This window comes from Pyxicephalus adspersus, chromosome 3, assembly GCF_032062135.1.
Source record: "Pyxicephalus adspersus chromosome 3, UCB_Pads_2.0, whole genome shotgun sequence".
In the NCBI taxonomy this organism is placed as follows: Eukaryota; Metazoa; Chordata; class Amphibia; order Anura; family Pyxicephalidae; genus Pyxicephalus; species Pyxicephalus adspersus.
In genome coordinates, this window is record NC_092860.1 from 110,173,415 (window position 1) to 110,192,520 (window position 19,106).

The 19,106-nt window shown below is 33.3% G+C and overlaps 1 protein-coding gene across 1 annotated transcript in view; it reads right to left on the reverse strand.

Annotated features, from left to right (window-relative positions):
- Positions 1–6: 6 nt before the first annotated feature.
- Positions 7–19,106, reverse strand: part of FSTL5 (follistatin like 5) — a gene marked incomplete at its 5' end in the record, with an annotated part of 136,636 nt that continues 117,536 nt past the window's right edge. Inside the window, 5 exons of the mRNA XM_072406841.1 lie at positions 7–1,717; positions 4,427–4,551; positions 10,713–10,820; positions 16,343–16,492; positions 18,299–18,417. Coding sequence (XP_072262942.1) covers positions 1,015–1,717; positions 4,427–4,551; positions 10,713–10,820; positions 16,343–16,492; positions 18,299–18,417 — 1,205 coding nt within the window. The remainder of the gene's footprint in view (positions 1,718–4,426; positions 4,552–10,712; positions 10,821–16,342; positions 16,493–18,298; positions 18,418–19,106) is intronic.

Genomic DNA, 19,106 nt, shown 5'->3' on the forward strand with positions numbered 1-19,106 from the left:
TAATAGTGTACTTGTATATATTGTGCTTGCCCTGCAATGACTTTATCTCTGTATTTCAGCTTGTCCTTAGTAGTATGTTCATGTATATCCTCCCAATCTTCTCATAAAGCACAAGTTTGTTAAAATAATTAAAAAACTACATAGAAAAGTAAAAGATCTGCTAGTGGATAAGATAGGGAACTTTCCAAAAGTTTTAAATTTAAATACATATGTAATGGAAAAAAAAGAGAATAATGCTTAAAAGAAGAAAATACAAGATATTTCACTGCACATGTTCATTGGTTGACATTTTTGTTATTATTTGTAAAAGTATGAAACAATCACCTTGCAACATCCTTAAAATTATAAGTAATATAAATGAAATTAAAAATTCACTGAAAAATCATCCTCTGTGTTATTATACCTGAAATCAGTTCCTGAAAAATGAATGAAAAAGAGAACTGTCAAAAACCTACATAATGTTATGGCAGTAGTGCATCTTACTACTGTATTAACAAAAAGTGGAAAAAAATAATAATGACATCATTTATGATTTTGGACTTTTGATTTATGATAACTAAGTGCTTGGGTTCAATTTACAACATGAACAGCAAACAAGTTATTTTTTTTGTTTGTTTCTTATAAAATTTTCCACCCAAGGCACAAACAACTTAGGGACAAGACTTAGATGTTTCTAAAAATGTCAAACATACTTTTGATTAATGAAACAGAAACATTTCCCAGTAATGAACTCAATTCCTTATTTTTGTTTCTGGAAAACATATTTTGTATTTTTGTTTTTTTAGACATAATTTTTTGAAAACTATACAAAGGTATATAATTGTACAATTTGTGTGTAGTGCTAATTAGTAAACAGTTAAGTGCAACTCACTAAAATATGAAAGAAAATTAAAAACCTTTTGGGTTCTGCAAAATTATTTAAAATATGTAAATCTGCAAACATTTGCAAACCTAAAAGAAATAATTATTCCCACTGAAAAAAAAGGAAATATTGAAAACGTTAAGCTGCAAATCCTACGCTTCCTCAACCCAGACGATTGTGTTGCCTTTTTCGACTTCAGTGATCTCACAGTTTAATTTGTTGAGTCTTCCATCTAGAATAAACAGAGAATCCTTAGAGGGTGTCATTAGGTATTGTCCAAAGAGGCCACTCTCTATGATAATTCGATTTGTGAAGCTCCATGGCCATTCTTCTAGTTTGACTGGTTCTTTAAGGCTCTTTATCATTTTCACCTTGCCAGATGAGAGTTCTACAAAGAGTACATCTGTTTGTGTGCTTGAACTTGCATAGACGTTGTATTGATGAGCTTCTATGAATGATGATTGAAAGGCCACATCAGATATATGCAGATTGGTATGAATGTCAAATAAATCCCTAATTTCTCCTTGGATTGTTATCAATTGTACTCTCATGATTCCTTTAATGTCATCAATGCTGACAAGGTAATGTCCATCTGGGGAGACATATGGGAGGCCAGTTACGTCCTTGTTATAGCCAATGACAGCATCAGTAACACTATCCACTATAACTTGTGGAAGGATAGCTCCTGTTGTGTCAGGTTTGCAATGAATAAAATAATATCCTCCAAGGTGAGTGTAAGCCAAGGACTGAGGAATACAATTGTAATCTTTTAAACTGACTGTCTTGATGTAGGACATGGTTTCCAGATCGATTTTTAAAAGAGCTGCTTCTTCTTTATGAAGGATGAATCCAAACCTGAAAGAATAAAATAAGTGGGTTGGAAAGCAATCTATTATATTTCAAACATCTTATGTGTCTTACAATATGACAAATTAGCAAAATTATGTAAATATCCAGTACAGGTATAATTTAATACAAAGAAAGCCATGAGTTTCTCATGCAGACTGGCTGGTTATTGACTTGAAATTGTTACTATACATTCCAATCCTAATAATGACTTTACAGTCTGACTTGTAATAGGCAATGTTGTGTTCTGTAACCAATTAAAATGCCTCAGACCTGGGCTCCTACTGACTTCAGTATGATTAATTCTGTCAGGGACACATTCTTTTCTATGGATGTGGTTCTGTCTGATATTTAGTCGAGCATGTTACAGAGTTTACAAAGGATGGTAAGCTGTCAGCTAAACGATTAATACCTAAAGACATAATGTCTTTGTTCACTGCTAGATAATAGAAGGCTACAAGTAATAGATTTTTTACCTGCTAGGCATTCTATTAAGCTTTTCATAAATAAAAAAGCTCACATTTCTCTTTTGCTTAAACAATATATTTTTCTTTTTAAACATATGTATGAGGTAATAAACTAACCTACAATAAAAAAAAATCTGCTTTGTTCTTATTTTATGTTAAACAGTTTATTCCAATAATGGTTTAAATTTCTAAGTCTCTGCTTTTTTATTTGTTTATGTTATTACTAAATTAGTACTCTTATATGTTTTTAAAATAGGGAAAATGCACACATGCAAGATGACATTTAGTGTGCACAAGTCTAGATGAATAGTTTGAGTGACTTTAGAAGTAGTAGAATCGTGTTACTAAAAATGAATGTATTTATGTTAGTAAAAAATGTATATCTATAATATATATATTATCACATGGTCTTGTAGGACACAATAGAAAGCTGGAGACCCTAACATAGGATCTATTGGATGAGGTCCAGGAAAATTATTCAGTGTGGTAGTAGTTTCAAAGGATCTGATATAAACCATTTCAGTTCCTAATTAGTTTAAGCTTATCAAATCCTGATGATGCCACAACTTTACCAAAAAGAAATAAACTTTGAGGTGTGAATGCAAAAGTCCATGAGTTCTATGAACTATGAGTTAAGTTGCTTGGATTTCTGTGTAACCATATAAACAAAACCCTTGCTTTTTTGGATTGATTGAAATTGGACAAATGCGTATAATAGTTAAAATACACATTAGGCTTGTTGGATTATTTTAATATTTATTATATTATTGTTTAGCCTGACATATAAGTCAAAACAACAAGTTAAAATGCAAAATGTCAGTATCTCATATTTATTTAGTTTACATTGTAAAACTATTGTGTAATATTATTTTATAATTAAGGCTGTTAAGATTATTCTAAAACTTTTTGAACCTCAAAATATGTTACATTTTATTCATATATTTTAGAATGGTAGCACTGTGTTTACAGCATTAAAAATATAGCAGTGGTGTCGGGGATGAAAATATTATGACTTTTCTGTATGTAAAAATACAGTTATACCTATGTTATAGACTCTATACACTTATATAGGATGTAGTGCTAATTAATGTTTATGATACTATACTCTCATTGCAGTCAATTTTCACAAATGGCAATGATCAATATTGTGTATGGAGGAGTAGATCAGTAAAAATTACAATTAAAATATTAGCTCTTATAATTTAGTATATATATATTAGGCAAAATTGAGAAATGTATTTTCACAAAATTCAATATTTAAATATTCCATTTTCAATACTAATATGAAACATCAGTGGAGTACAGTGGTCTTTGAAACACAGGGCCACTGGAGCACAAGGGGACTCTAGACCCAGTAATACAGGGTCACTGGAGCATGTAGGGTCACTGAAGTACAGAAGTTAGTAGAGCACAAAGGGTCACTGAAACACAAAGTGTCACTGGAGCACAGGGCACATCTGTATACTTGTTGTATAATACAGTAAAACTGAGATATTGGGATGGAGTACACAGGAATATGGAAAAGGGAAATCCCCAAACACATTTTTATTTGTATTTGTAAAAATATGATTACTGGGGTGGAACTCTCAGCTCCCCTTACTATGTTCCCTGTTACTCTGTGCCAGCTGTTGTAAAATGCATATTGTTTTTACAGAGATCAACAGCTAATGCCAAATTTAATTACATAAATGAATGAAGAAATACAAATATTTTAGCATACAGTTCCATCCAAGTTTTGAATCAAGCATTCCTTGGTAAATCTTTACCATGTATGAAATAAATGTATGTCAAAAATGTAAGATGAAATGTGTTTAAACAAAAAATAAAACAATGACACAGTAATTGTAATGGTTTCTCAATTCCATGCTGCATGTCACATTATATGTAGATGTTATGTGATATTTTACAAAGGTCATTTACTCTTGTTTGCCCTTTGCATGTAACTTGTACAATGCAGTTAACTCTTTTTAGCAGAATACATTAAGTATGTATGCCATTTTAATAAATACCAACTATATGATCTCCTGACATTTGAAAGAGTTCAACAATCATGAGTAAATATTTTATTTTTTAACTTTACCTTCAGAATTCCTTGCAGTTTGTTAACTGTGCATCCATACTGACATTTAATTTCAAAGAAAATGATGATGATTTTATTTTAAAAGAATGTTAAATTGAGTCTTCCTAACAAAATACACACTCATTTATAACACTTAACTTTTTCTCTTAAGATCAGAGCTACTTTTTGTACCTGATATGATTAATTATCAGCGTTGTACTTGGAATGAAAAAGTCATCAACTCTGTCAAAATGCTTTCCAACTGGCTGGGTATGAATGGTATGATGAGCAACACTTCCACTTGCTTGTGTAATAACCTACAAATGATAAAAAGATTTAAAAAACAAGAACATAAGCATAATATATATAACATATTTTAGCCAAAAGACCATAACATGAAAGTCAAACATATTTCAATAAGCAATAATACTTTGATCTATCTATGAGCAACCAATGACCAGGCTACTTTCTCCATTTAGTTTTAAATATAACTACTTTAGAAGTAATTTGTGGCCAGAAAACTGTAGTATTTGCCTAATAAAGTCAGTTAGAAGGGATATTTCACTATGTGTTTAACAATAAAAGCTTTTTTCCTTGCCTGTATGTTATTCAGTTATTGTGTCCTTTTAAATCATTTTTTTTATTGTTTTACTTAGTTTCATTTTTTTATTGTTTTACTTAGTTTTATTTTATCCTATTGTTTTCCAATTGTCACACTGTAAATCACATCACCTATTACATTTTGATGATATGTTAAAATTTGTGATTTTTGTAGTTTTACAACTGCGTAAGTTACACAGAGAAACAAAAAAGTATCTACTTTTAAGTATTGATTTTTTTGTATAATTTTTTTAACTAAACACTATGTTTAACTAAACTATATCTTAAACTAAACCTCAACTTACATAGTATTGTGGACAATGCCAGGCATCTTTATACCTGGCCAGAATTTTGCTAAAGCACGATTCTGGTTCCATCGAATCCCAGAATATTCTGACATGAAAATATCATTCTGACTCCAGTGTCAAAGAGCTGTCCCCTACTATTGATTATTTAGGCTTCCATCATTGCAACTAGAATAAAGTAAGACATTTTAGGTAGGAGGTGTAGGGCTAGGCTTTCCATAGGAAAATGTAATTGATATTTGTTTTTAAAGTAATAATGGTCCACATAGAGTTGCCAATCGAAGGAATTTTCTTTATAATGGATTCTTTATAATGAATCAGGTACAAAACTGATCTTTACTGAAATCTCTGAAGTCATTCACAGTACCTTAACCATTATTCTTTCCAAAAAGCTCAAAGAGTGGGCTAGCCTGTCTTATGAAAGGCACAATCTTTTCATTCAGGTTGTCTATTAAAATCACAGGTTTCTTGTTAAAATGGTATCCAAAATTTGTTTTATCGTATAGCATTCTAATAATGATGAACAAAACTGGCAATTTTTTTTGAAAAAATTAATGAATGAGAAGGCAAAATTATTGCAATTTCTATTGTTTTTGAAGGCTGCAATTTTAGTTGCAAAGGACTATTACAGAAACTTTTTCAATTTCATTAATCGTTCATCTTTAAAATCATAAAAAAGGTAGGGGGGAGCGTTAATGTGGTTAGTGTTTGCAGAGACGTTAGTAAGTTAAATAGCAGGACCTGTCATTTAAAGTTAAATAAAGATGATTAGCAGACTTTAACTGGTGTTTGAATTTGTTTTGGATGTAGTAATGGAGAATCGCAAGGTTGCAACTTCTGTGATTTATAATAGTATACATGTTTTTATTGTAAACTAAACATCACAAACACAGGAACAACAGACTATGTTTTGTTTACCTTTAAGCTGTGATAAACAGAGATATTATGCAGCACAGCATGAAAAATGTTTTAAAAAATCAATAAAAAAAAAGAAGTCTGTGCTGTGTGATAATGTAGCTTCTGCCTCATTGTGCTATAAGACAGTTGCAGCATTAAGAAACTACTAATGGGGATGACAAAAGAAACTATCATTATCAGCAGATAAGACCCTGCCGCAAAAACGAGCAACATTTTTAAAAAAATTTCCACAAAAAATTAGATTTTTATGTCACAAAATTCGCCTGTAGTCCCTAGCTACTAGCATATTTTTTACATTTGTTACTTTTTGCTGTCGATTCATCTGGAGATTAAAGTTATTTTTTACCCTAGTGCAGGGGTCGGCAACCTATGGCTCGCGAGCCAGATGTGGCTCTTTTGATGGCTGCATCTGGCTCGCTGCCAAATCTTTAATAAAAAAAAAGTAACAGGGGCGTGGCCTGCGCTCGGCGGATAGAAGACATGCTCTAAGCCTTAGAACATGTCTTCTATCCGCCAAGCGCAGGCCACACCGTTCTCCACATCGCATCTGGCATCCTTGGGACCCACCCTACCTTGCCCCTCAGCATCCGCGGCCGAACGGGCCTAAAAGCCGCATCGTCCTCCACTGGCAGCCGTCCAAACACGGAGCCATCAGCAAAACCATGCAGCACCAGAAGTCACAATTAATGGTAAGAAGTACTTTATTCATTCATTCATTGGTTAGCAACAACATAACATAAAATGCACACATTTACTTGTATTTAGTTTTAAGCATTTAGTTTATTTAGTTTTTTATTTATTATTATTTTATTATATTATGTATTATAGTATATTATTTTATTATTTATTTAGTTTTTTAGTTGGCTCTAATGGAATTACATTTTAAAATATGTGGTCTTTATGGCTCTCTCAGCCAAAAAGGTTCCTGACCCCTGCCCTAGTGCAAATGACAAATCCTAAAATGTTCTTCCAGTTGCCAGATTTGTGGTTACCTACTAGGTGTACAAAACCATGACATGTTAATTTTGTATTACATGTACCTTTTGTATACTGTACCTACATTAAAAACATATCTAAGTAACACATAATGGGAGAATAGTTCAGTAGTTTTATGCCTTGTTATAATTGGCAAAAATTACTGCTTACACTTTGTTTAGCTTAATGCTTATAGTGAACACATGTTTCACATGATGATGCATTAAGAATGCCCAGTTAATGTCTCCCAAGAAAGCAATAGCCTTTGCTAAATTTGTACAGTGTCTATTATATGACTCATAATATGCTGCTTCTTTATGTTACTTTTTATGAGGTTTTATTATTTCAACAAAAGTGAAAAAGTACAATGCTATTCTAAGCAGATTATTGATGTGCTCACTGTTTGCATAAAAGTGACAAATAAAGTTGAGAAACTTGCAACCTAAAAACTGAATACTAACATTTGTTTAAACTTTTCTGGTATATATTTTGTATTAAGTTCTCACAAGTAACCATAAAATCAAAAAGCCTTGCAGTGTAATGGTATGAATTTGATGTTTTTAAATCAGAATTTAAAGTTTATATGATAATTCTCATTAATATTAAACAATAAAAAGTATAAACTAGATTATGCAGCTGGCTGACACCAGGGCTAGAAGTTCCTTCATCCAATAACAGTAGCTATACTGACCTCCCTCCTGCTAAATTGCTACTACAAACTGTCATTAAGGAACTAAAACTCCAAAAATATTGTCAGGAGTCAGGTATGTAGGAGATTCCAAAAGATGAAGCAAACATAAGAGGATTGCACAAACATCTAATAAAAAGAAAAAAATATGGATATATAATAAAATAAAAACTGGATATTGCCATGCCATAAATGCTATGGCCAAGTTAGGCAGTGTCAGTATGGATAGGTAAGCTTGACTAACCTTATAAAAGCTTTGAAGTATGGCAATGTGAGCCAAGTGCAATGTAAGTCAAATGACCACCGTAATTGGCAACCACATAATTTGAAATCATAACAGTTAGTTTCCAATAGCTGTATATAAGTGAACAGCTATCTGAGTACTGGCTGGTTGTTGTATCATAGGATGTTTATTAATGTATCCTCAGCAGGTAAGGTCATTGCACTGAGATATGCTAAAAAAAAAAAACAGGACACATCAGCTTCCTCAGTTTGATGAATCAGGCCCTATGTATGTTTGTAACAAAGATCTCCAAGACTGGAGAACATATACTATCATGGTAGAACTTTGGGGATCCACCAAACTTGAAATAGAGCTGGTAATAGATTCAAAAATGTTGCCAATTACTAGCATATGATTTTTAGGAATTTCATCGAAATGATTGTATCGACTATGGTTTTTAGGATATATATATATTTTTATATATATATATATATATATATATATTGTGGTATATTACTGGGGGTTATGTTGTTACGGCATGCTTACAGGGCAGATAATAGGCAGGAGACTCCAAAAGTCCAAAAGAACAACAGTATTTTTTTCTTTAGCCCAGTGTTACAGCACACTCTCCAGCACTTTAAAGTTAAAGTCCAGCATCTAGCTACCTCACTGGGTGCCCTGTCTTTCTAACACTCAATATCAACACTGTTTCACTCACAGTTCAAGTCTTGTTTGTCCGCTGGCTTCCCTGGAGCTCTGTCACCTCTCATGCAGCCTGGAACCCACTCTTGCTCCCTTCTCCTGACTGGAACAGATTCTGGCTCCCTTCACAGCCTGGAACTGACTTCCTCTCAGCCTGGAACCCTCTGGCTGCCTTTCTCAGCCTCTGACTGACCAAATCAGGGTTGGGCCAAGGAACCCACCCTTTCACTCATTTGGCCAGCTCCAAAGTCCTACAGTCCCTGGTTTTCCTTCTAATATTCCCATAACTTTTTGAATAAAGTAAAACGGTTTTTCTTTGAATTATTTATGTGCAAGGCAAAAACATGTTTTTTTTCCTTCTGCACATGACTGGATATTTAAAATGAACACAACTTTATTTTATTCCTAAATTAGGCTAATGTACGGTTTGATAAAGTGCTTTTATCATGGTTGAATTGTAAGCACTGTGGCTATTGACATACAATACGTAATGAGTCATAGCAAGCAAACATTCATCATTGCTTTATTTAATCAATCTCAGAGCCTAGAAATGTAGGAATGGTAAATATTTTCGAAAGCAAATTAAAATATTCTACCATACAAAAAGTTTAAACTGTTCAACTAGTGAATGCAGGTTTGTTTTGAAATTGGCCATAGACCCTTCATGGCGTGTAAAGAAAACTCAGCTATAGAATTTTGTAAAAAAGCTTTAAACAAATTTAAAACCCTTCTAGAAATTGCATTTAGCTAATGATGAATGAGACAATTGATTCCTTTGTCTGTTTTAAAAGTGATTCATTTTTTTTCTAAAAGAAAGACAAATGTGCAAATATAATGATCAAGTCATTAAACAGAATTATTAAGTAGCTGCTCATAGGACTAGATATTACAATTATACATGACAACATTTCTCTTTTTTTATATGGAATATAAAACCCACTGAGAAAAGATGGGATTTTAACAGTTCTATAGCTCTTTACAGCTATTGAAAGTGTTTGATCTCTGCATGCTTTGAAAACTATTTGTAAGCTTATCTAATATTCTTTAAAGACTTTGAAGTAAATTCTTTTGAAAAGAAATGTGAGGAACAGTAAATTGTTTTTATCATCTTGCATATGTTTGCAGGGAAAAAGGTATAGGAGACTTGGAAACAGGATCAACCACATGATTGCACTCAAAATAAATTTGGGCCTAATTTTTATTTCTTTCTAATAACTAAAAGATGCTACTATTTAGAAAATGCCTACAATGGCCCTCTTTTATATTAGCAAGCATTTACTGAGTATCAGTCACCTAATCTCAAGCACCCCTGCACATTCCCAGCTTAATATCCCCCTGTGTATATTAGTTTTCCACTGATTTTAATCACCCAAAATGCTTACTGATATCTGTTTTGTAATTTCTTTATTATTTAGTGGAACTTTTTTTGTTGAGGTCACTATAAGAAATTAAGGTAGAGCGTACACACATATTACCTATGTTTTTGCATAGAAAATGTTTGGTTAACTGAGTTTATATAATTGATTCAGTTATCTATAGCATTTATTTCTGGACAGCTATTAATTCCATGTAGGTCAATCTGAATATAACTACAGTTTAAAACATCTTAGGGATAAGGTTTAAGCATATCTTGGGTTGAAATCAAATCTCACAGGTCGAGGTTCATCAGACCACCTAAATTATGATGAATTCAACTGGGTAAATTTGTAACGCATAATGCACTGCTTGACCTTTAGACTATGTCAGCAGGGTACAAAGGACAATGATGGGCCTGGAAATCCCAGATGATGGTCAATGGGATTCCCAAATATGGTCAATGAGGTTACACAGGTTTATAATAACCACCAACAAACTCCAATAATCTATTTGGGAAAAAAGTCTGTGGGGAAAAGAGCATGTCCCTCCAATGCTGAGGGAAAGAATGGGGTCTCATTTATTACAGAACATTTAGCTGCCCCCATACAATTTATGTTTATTTTGTTGCACCTGGAATTTATTTATTCTTTTCATCAATGTAAAAAAATATCACTGATAATAATTAATGATAAATTACTGATGTAAACATACCTGTAAAGTAGAAGATGTTTTCTCCATGTTGCCCCAACTTAATACCCAGACTTGGTCATGTGACTTGTCATAATGTAGTTTCACTGGGATAGGATCTGTGTTTACTGCCTAGAAAATAAAGTAATATTTGTGAATCTTTAGAAGAAATAGGTAAATATCATATCATATAGGTTATTACTAGTCATAAATCAAACCGAGCTGTCATGTAGTGTTTTCTATTATGTCTGCAAAGCAAAGGTGGAACAAGTCATAATTTGCCATTTATATTAATTATTTCAGTAATCTAAAATCTCAGTTTCTAAGGTTACAACACTTTGAAGATTCATGCTAATGATGATTAAAAATGAAAAGAAGAAGAAAGTGCAGAATTCCTCTATAAAACTCACCTAAATCTAATAGGTTTAAATTTTGATTTAAGAAAAAACCTGTACTGAAATAAATTATGTGACTACCATTGCCAACCTTCTTTTGAAAAGGCAAGTGGACTTTCTCTGACATGAAAACTTTGTAAGTCAATGACCCACAGCTATTCGGCACATTGGGAACATTAGATGAACTCAGAACTCCTGCATAGTTTTTTTTAGGGCAGTGGTTCAGGAAGTATTAGAGTCATTGGAAATGTATGACATCCAACACATGAGTTAAAATATCCAGAATAAGAGGTCAGCAAAGGTATTATTATCAAAGGATCAAGATTTACTCTGCAGCAGTCCTATGGGCATCTGCAATTATTATTTAGCAACTAACAGCTTTCCACTGAATACAGCCATAGGTCTTCTTATATTGTCAGACCTATTAAAGGAGAACCAGTCAGCTGTAGATTTTTGTAACATTACAAAATTACTGTTTAGCTTTTTTCCCTTCTGCTTGTATTATATACCTGTCAGAGCATAATTTTCTAACAGAATGACAGTCTTTAATGCTGTTTTTTGTCTGCCCACTCAAAAAAATGTCATTTAACCAAGATGCTATAAGATTTTCGTGAAGTAAAATCTTTGTTGACTGACATATTTACCCTCCTGCACCCCAAGTGTGTCAGTTTTCAGCCGTGTGTTTAGGTAGGATAGGTCAGTCCACAAGGGTTACTTATAGCATGACACTGAGCTGACATTTTTGCTCTAAATTAAAAAACACACTAACCTATCTATCTCTTAGAGATAAGGCTTCACTAATAAAGAAGGTCAAACATGGAGAATGACTGCCCATTTCAGCCTGGGACTCTTTACAAAATGAAATGTTTATCAAAGCATACTTCCATTTATTTATTTTTTTTACTCTATTTCTGTTCAAATGTCTTACAGCAGATATCCCAATATCTGTACATTTTAATTTACTGGTATATATATATATCATGTATTACATTTCAAGGAGAGGAATTATCTTTAAAATGGACTCTGGGATTTAAAGTGTACTGCTCTCAAAGGTTACCATGGAGAAGTTAACATGATGACCCCATAGACTTTCAAATAATAGCAAAGATTTAAATAATATAGGATCCTCCAAAAAAAAGCCACTTGTACTAGGGACAGTCATGTGAGCGTTTAGAACAAATAGGAGGCTGCTATCTGGTGAAATGTGAAAGTTAACCCCTAATCAAAATCTTTGCAATACACAGCAATGAACATGCAATTGGAGGAAACAAACAAGCAGATTAATAAAAATCATTATAAACACTCAGGATTCACATGAGCTGCAAAAGAAGGTGCAAGTTAAACAACTTTCACCCATTCCAAAGGCATCTAAAACTAAAGGGCTGATGTAGTGTCATGAGACATGGTGGTGGCCATGGTGGTGGCCATGGTGGTGGCCCCCCAGTTTGAGCAATGTTTTGACCACCCTTTGTTATTAGAGGGTGTGAAAGGATACTAAACACATTGTTGCACACAAAAACCCTAACAGGTATTGGACTTAGCAGCTTCCCATTAACAGCAATGCCTTAGCTTAGCAATTAAAAAAAGGGAAAAACAGGAAAAATCACATGACTATGGTAGCTCAGACCTTTGTCCCCAAACTTCCCCCCACACCTAAACCCCTCCCCACTCTCACTTGCCAGCCCCCCCTTTCTTACACTCTTCCCAATAACACACTGCAAACTGTTGCATCTAAAATGGCTGGCAAGCAGACGTTTATTTAACAATAAATTAACAATTTAACAATTTCCATAAATTTAACTATGCACATTAATCTGTAACATACACTTAAAATAAACAAAAAATAAATAACAAAATAAAATATCATAAACCAATTCTTAACAGAACCAACCATTTTAACCCAAACAACTAGGATGCAGGTTTGGAAGGTAAAGTCCACAACACCATTACATCTCCAATCATAACCAATACCATCATGCCATTCTGGCCCCTAGCAGCACAGCACCACCTCAGGGGCCTCTACCCTTCACCACTTAAAAAGGGACCCCACCATAATATACCCAGGACTCTTACCTTACACCAATCCTCAAGCGCCTACCCCACTCCTTATAACAGGGCGGGTGGGGGGGGGGTCAAATTTCTTCCTTTAAAAAACTATCCTTAACTTACGTTTCTGCCTCCTTTTACCCTTTCTTCTCTCCACCCCCTTTACTTCCAACCCGGCTCTCTCTCTACCCCCTCCTTTTTCTGTAATTCCTAACCCTTTCTCCCCTTCTCTTGGGCAGTCCGAGCACGCCTGTCATGCAGCCCCTCTGCATATTTCCCTGTTATGGGCCTCTCTGATGTACTTATTAAAATTAAACTAAAGTCCCAGATTGAAAATAACAGGATCAGACAGGTCATTAATGTAGATGATTATGTTCCTTCTGCAAAAATCTATCCCACCTGCCTGATCACGCCGGGAAACTGTCAAATAAGCTGAGTAGTGTTTGCCAATTAACATGGCCGAAGATTGTAAGGAGGACAAAGAAAAGGAGGAAGATGGTGGAGATAGGTGAGCAGTGCAGGTTTAGTTCCCCTTTAGTAACTGAATATTGAACTGAAAACCAAATAGAATGTCTGGCCAATCCGACCTAGTTATGTTTATAGCAATACAGATATGGCTGCTTTTGACCATGTAATGCATACACATTCCTATACTGTAAGCTCTTTTGGGCAGGGTCTGCTTCTCCTCCCATTTGTACATTTAAATATGTCATCTGAAACTTATGTATTGTACAGTGCTGCATAATATGTTGGCGCTTCATAGAAAAGCTTAATAATAATAATAATAATAATAATAATAATAATACAGAATATTCCAAAATAAAATTTCTGTCTAAAAACATGTTATTTTATTCATATCTTTTCTCATGTTCTATAGATGCTAAAATATACAAATGATTTTTTAGTACTTATAAATCATTGTATCAATAGACTAGACAGTAATCCAACATTTCCATTCTTTTTACAGTGACAGTGCTATTATTCTATAGTTCATTTTACATATGGTTCACTTGATATGTGTTGCTAAGGTACAAAACTTGTCAACAAAAATTCTGTTCAACAGATTATCTCTGCATAAAGGTTATTTAAAGGGAGAATTAGATGGACATTTAACTAGTATAACATTTCTAGTATATCTGCACTGTATTTTTTTCTTGTTTGTCAAGGAAGGTACCAGCTGGCTAATTAGGAACAGCTAATTTAAACTAATGATATAGATCCTCAGGATAATGCACTAATGACTAGTTGAGATTGCTGATGACACATAAGAGCACTCTTGGGCTGTTTCAACAAGACTTTCCTATATCCCAGCTGAACAACCTTCAAGCTCCCCAAGAAAATATAGCAGTTGTTTATCCTAGACAGGCTATATTGAATGTACTATGTCACCTGGAGCCAGTAAATTAGTTCATTAGCTGGACAGATCTGTTGTTATCTTCCATTACTATGAAAGTTTCCCTCCTTTTAATGTTTTAGTGTTTTGGATCCAAATTATAAAATATATTTTATGAGTGTGTTTTTAATAAATAGTGGGGATCATTGAACCAAACTAACTGAAGGGTGAACCTGTGCCCACTTTAAAAAACAACAGGTATTTGCAAAAGTCCACATTTTTCTACACGATTAGATGTTGCTATTGAATTTAACTTCATTTAACTGCACCTCACTGCATTTCAATTTAGCATATTAGTAATGTCTTTTGAACCGTTTGGGCTTATGTGCATCAGCATATATCATGAAAAAAACACAGAGACTGCTATTGCTGACCTATGTTTCTAAAAAAGCTTTTAACATGCTGACTCTCAATAATTAATGATTTGAGTCATTGACAAAAAACAGTTAAATTACGAAAATTAAAGTGGGTCAGGATGCAAACAGAATGTTTAAAAACAGACAGTAATCAAAGCCACCACTGCCCCAATCATGACAGGTGTACTTTATGGATAAGGCACTACAGTTTAAAGCTTGATACAGGACCTACAGAAGTGAGTAATTCATACTAGCTCTGTAAAGAGCATTTTTCAAAGCAACCTTCAAATTCACTGTTTGGTACAATGATTCTTAAAAAATAACACCTAATCAATAAATGGAATGCTCCTTTGATACTTAATGAGTGTTCAGCAATGTTTTCATTAGTGGTACTGACAATGTACAAAATGTAAGTGACAAGAACCTTGAACTGTGTCCTGATTAGGTAACTTCTATCATTCACCAAGTGTGTTGCTTAGCAAAAGAATGTTCTGTGAGATCATTTGAGTTCATGGTATAACTTGTAATCTTTAAGAGTTTTCTCAATTTCTTTCACTTTCTATTACTATGTTGATAAGCAAAATGCACAATAAATCTTAGAACATTTACAGGCAGTTCTAAACTTTAGTCAACAAGAAAGCAGTATTTATGGGGTTATAAATTTTCGGGAATTGAAATGTTCAACAACTTGAGCAAACATATTGTCAAGAACAGTTTAATTAAACAGTCCTTCGACATAAAAAAGAAATTCAAAATCATGCCATCAAAACATCAAGAAATGTCCTATTTACCTAACATCATAGCAAACTGCAAATAATTCTAAATGGTAAATTATGGGCATGTGCATAATTTATGATTAAAATAGTTGAATGAATTAAAATAAATAAGTGAACCATTGCATTTATAAACTGAACAATATTGAGGACCGCTACGAAACACATGTGATGAATCTCCTCTATCAAATCTCCTACAGCATGCAATAAACCATGGCCATTATTAAGACAAAGCAATGAGTAGTAGAAATGCACTTTGTATCAACTAAATTATTTTTACACACTCAGAACTCAGAAGTCTAAAATTAGTTCTGATGAGCAGGTGTAATGCTGAACAAAACACCTCCAGACATCCCCAGCAACTTTGGTCACATTCCTTTGCAATTAACTCAAAAGTTTGCTAGCCATAGACTTTAATATAATCTATCAATGGTAACAACCTGATATTTGGGAATTGACAGTTTGCCAGTTCTTATTTTGTACAAACATACAGATGCAGGAAGTTTTGGAGTGACCTGCTAAACTACAGTATTGCAGTCATCAAATACAGTTGCAGCAACAGGTAGTTTATGTTTTCTATATGAATGGTAAATCATTTTAGGAGTGAACATTTTAGACATATTTTAAATGTTTTTAAAATAAGTAATTAAAAATAATAACATTACAGCCTAAAATTTGCTGCACAACTTACTTGGACAACTTTTTGTGCCTGTATGTCCACAAGAAGAACCCTGTTTAGTTTAGGTTGTGCCACATATATAAATTTATCTTTCACATTAACAGCTGATGCCCATACGCAGCTTTGAGTTTCAAGTCCTTCTATCTTTGGACACACTTCATCCTGCAACAAAAAACATATAGATGTTCATCTAAAAAATAAGTAAATTAAAATTATACATGACTGCTTTGTCTACTGACAAGCAGATACAAAAAAAAATGGGAATAAATGTGAATAAAGGTAAAAAAGTGTGCAAATATTTATTTTAATGCTGGTTAGAGTAAAGAAGGGTAAAATCTCTGCCAAATATTTTTGAATTTTTTGCCACTCATGTACCATTTGGTCAATTTTCCTTCACCCTTGGCTAGCACTCTTGCCTATTTAGCGCTAAGTTTGAATTTTGTCCAGGACACTATTTGCAGATTTGTATGTTCTCTTCATGTTTGTGTGGGTTTCCTATCACATTCCAAATGTGAATCCCTAGGAGTGACTGTTAGTGGCACGATTGTTACCAAAATGCTTTGTCCCTTTCGGAAGATTTGCCCTCTATTCATACTATTTCAAAAACTGCACTATTACAAGTGAGATCTTATGAGCATCTAGGTTGTCCAACCTAACTAATCAGTAAGCACAGGAAATGGAGTGCATTTTGCTGCCCCGTGTTATATAATTTCCCTAATAAGGAAACAAGGATGTTATACAAACAGTAATTCCTGTGCACCTAAATAAAGCAAGATTTCTATTTTACACACATACTAGTTCACTAAAAAATGTACAAATGTAAAATATTAGACTTTTCATTGTTTTCTCCCTGGAAAAAAACAGTATAATATATCCAATACAAATAAGAAAAATAGGAAATTATAGAACTACTTCTGTAGAATATACAATTATATTTGAACAAAAGTATATTACTTTTTCATTATTTTCAGTAGTAAAAAGCATACACAGTATATATTGCACTTTGTAGCCACTGCTTCATATTTTAAAGCTGCCTTGTGCTTTAGAAGTTTCATTTTTTAAACTTGCATTCAAAAATAGTTCACAGAGGACCAACAAAGGCAATGTTTTCTTCAGGTTTTGGTTGTAATTCTACACAGGTAATTTGACAGTAAGTCAATGAAGTCCACAAGGAATCATGGGCTTTGTAAGCACTCCCAAATGAATAAAAATGATGTACTACAATAGCAAGAAAATGGGCAATAAAACTTTAATTTGCTCAGAGAATGGAAAAGTTGACACACGTTGGATGTGGCTCATTTTTTGAATCTGTAGTCCTCTATTTTTGTTACATAACTGTCAGTGTGGTATTATTGCAAGCATAACCTTTAACAACATATTTTAGCTTATTCTAGCTCTGCCCGTGTCATTTAATTTCAGATACAATTTATTTCATAGCCTGTAAGCAATTTTTTTTGTGAGTAATAAACCACATATATATATATTTTTAGATGTATATATGCTTTTTTTATAGAGTTCATAGTCTGCTACAATGTACAGAATAAAGAATAGTATTGACATAGGAGCAAGGTGACTATCTGAAGGGCATAACAGTGTACAGTAAGCAAAACTGCAACCATTATAATATGACAATTGTTATATGAATATTACATATTCATATAGACAAATTGTGGTATGTTTTTCTAGTATTCATTTCAGGGGATTTTCCAAGGTGCAAATAAAGTACTGTTCTATGTAGACAGTTAATTGGGAAGCCTGTTTTATGCTTTCTCCTGTTATGTATTACCGTTACAAATTGACATTATCTAAATGGTTGATCTATGTGGTAATTACTAAATTAGTTACTACACTTTACATCAAGTTCACAGGCATTTTTGCCCCTTTTTTTCCTTTAATTCCCTTAAAACCTCTATCCATCCATTATGATTAACAATGTTCAAATGGATTTACTGTACATAATAAAATTACCTGGGTTCCAAAAATTTTTTCTGTCATCTTAATATGTCTTTGATATTCACATTCCACAGGTTGAATTACTTTGATGCCATCGTCGTTAAACACATAAAACAGGTTTCCAGTTCCAAGACCTTAAAAGAAATTGACTTTTATGTTAATATAATTTTGTTACACACTGGGATTCATGTTTTCAAAAAAAAAAAAAAATCTGTGCAGAAGTTTCTTTATTTAAAGTTTATTCTAAATGCTAATATATTTTTTTTCAAAAGGACAAGTTAAATAAAACCAGATAAGAACAAGTAAATACCAAGATAAGAAATAAAAATTCCAGTATAAGAAAGTATACCCTCTTTCAATCCTAAGGTTTTATGTATCGGGGCATATTAAAATCATCTGCTCCTTGTCAGGTTCTAAAAATATTTAAATCTAACCTATACAAAACATATTCGACCGTGTCCTTATTTACGAAAAATTAATCCGAAAATGGAGATGTGTGAGAGACTAAGCACATCCCATGATTCAATAACCTGAAGAACCATCTTTTGCAGCAAAAACTTTATGAGTCTCGCACATTTGTAAATGAATTTTGGATTGTTCTTCCCTACAACATTGCTTCTGTTCATTAAGGAATGTGGGCATCCTTTTATGCACAGCATTTGCTCATGAAGGTCACGATCAAGTTGAGGAGTGGACTTTCATTGGGCCATTGCAACACCTTGGATCTTTTATTTTTCAGCCATTCTGTTGTAGATATACAGAAGTTCTTGGGATCATTTTTCTTTTACCTGACCCAGTTGCATACAAGCTTTAGCTGTCACAT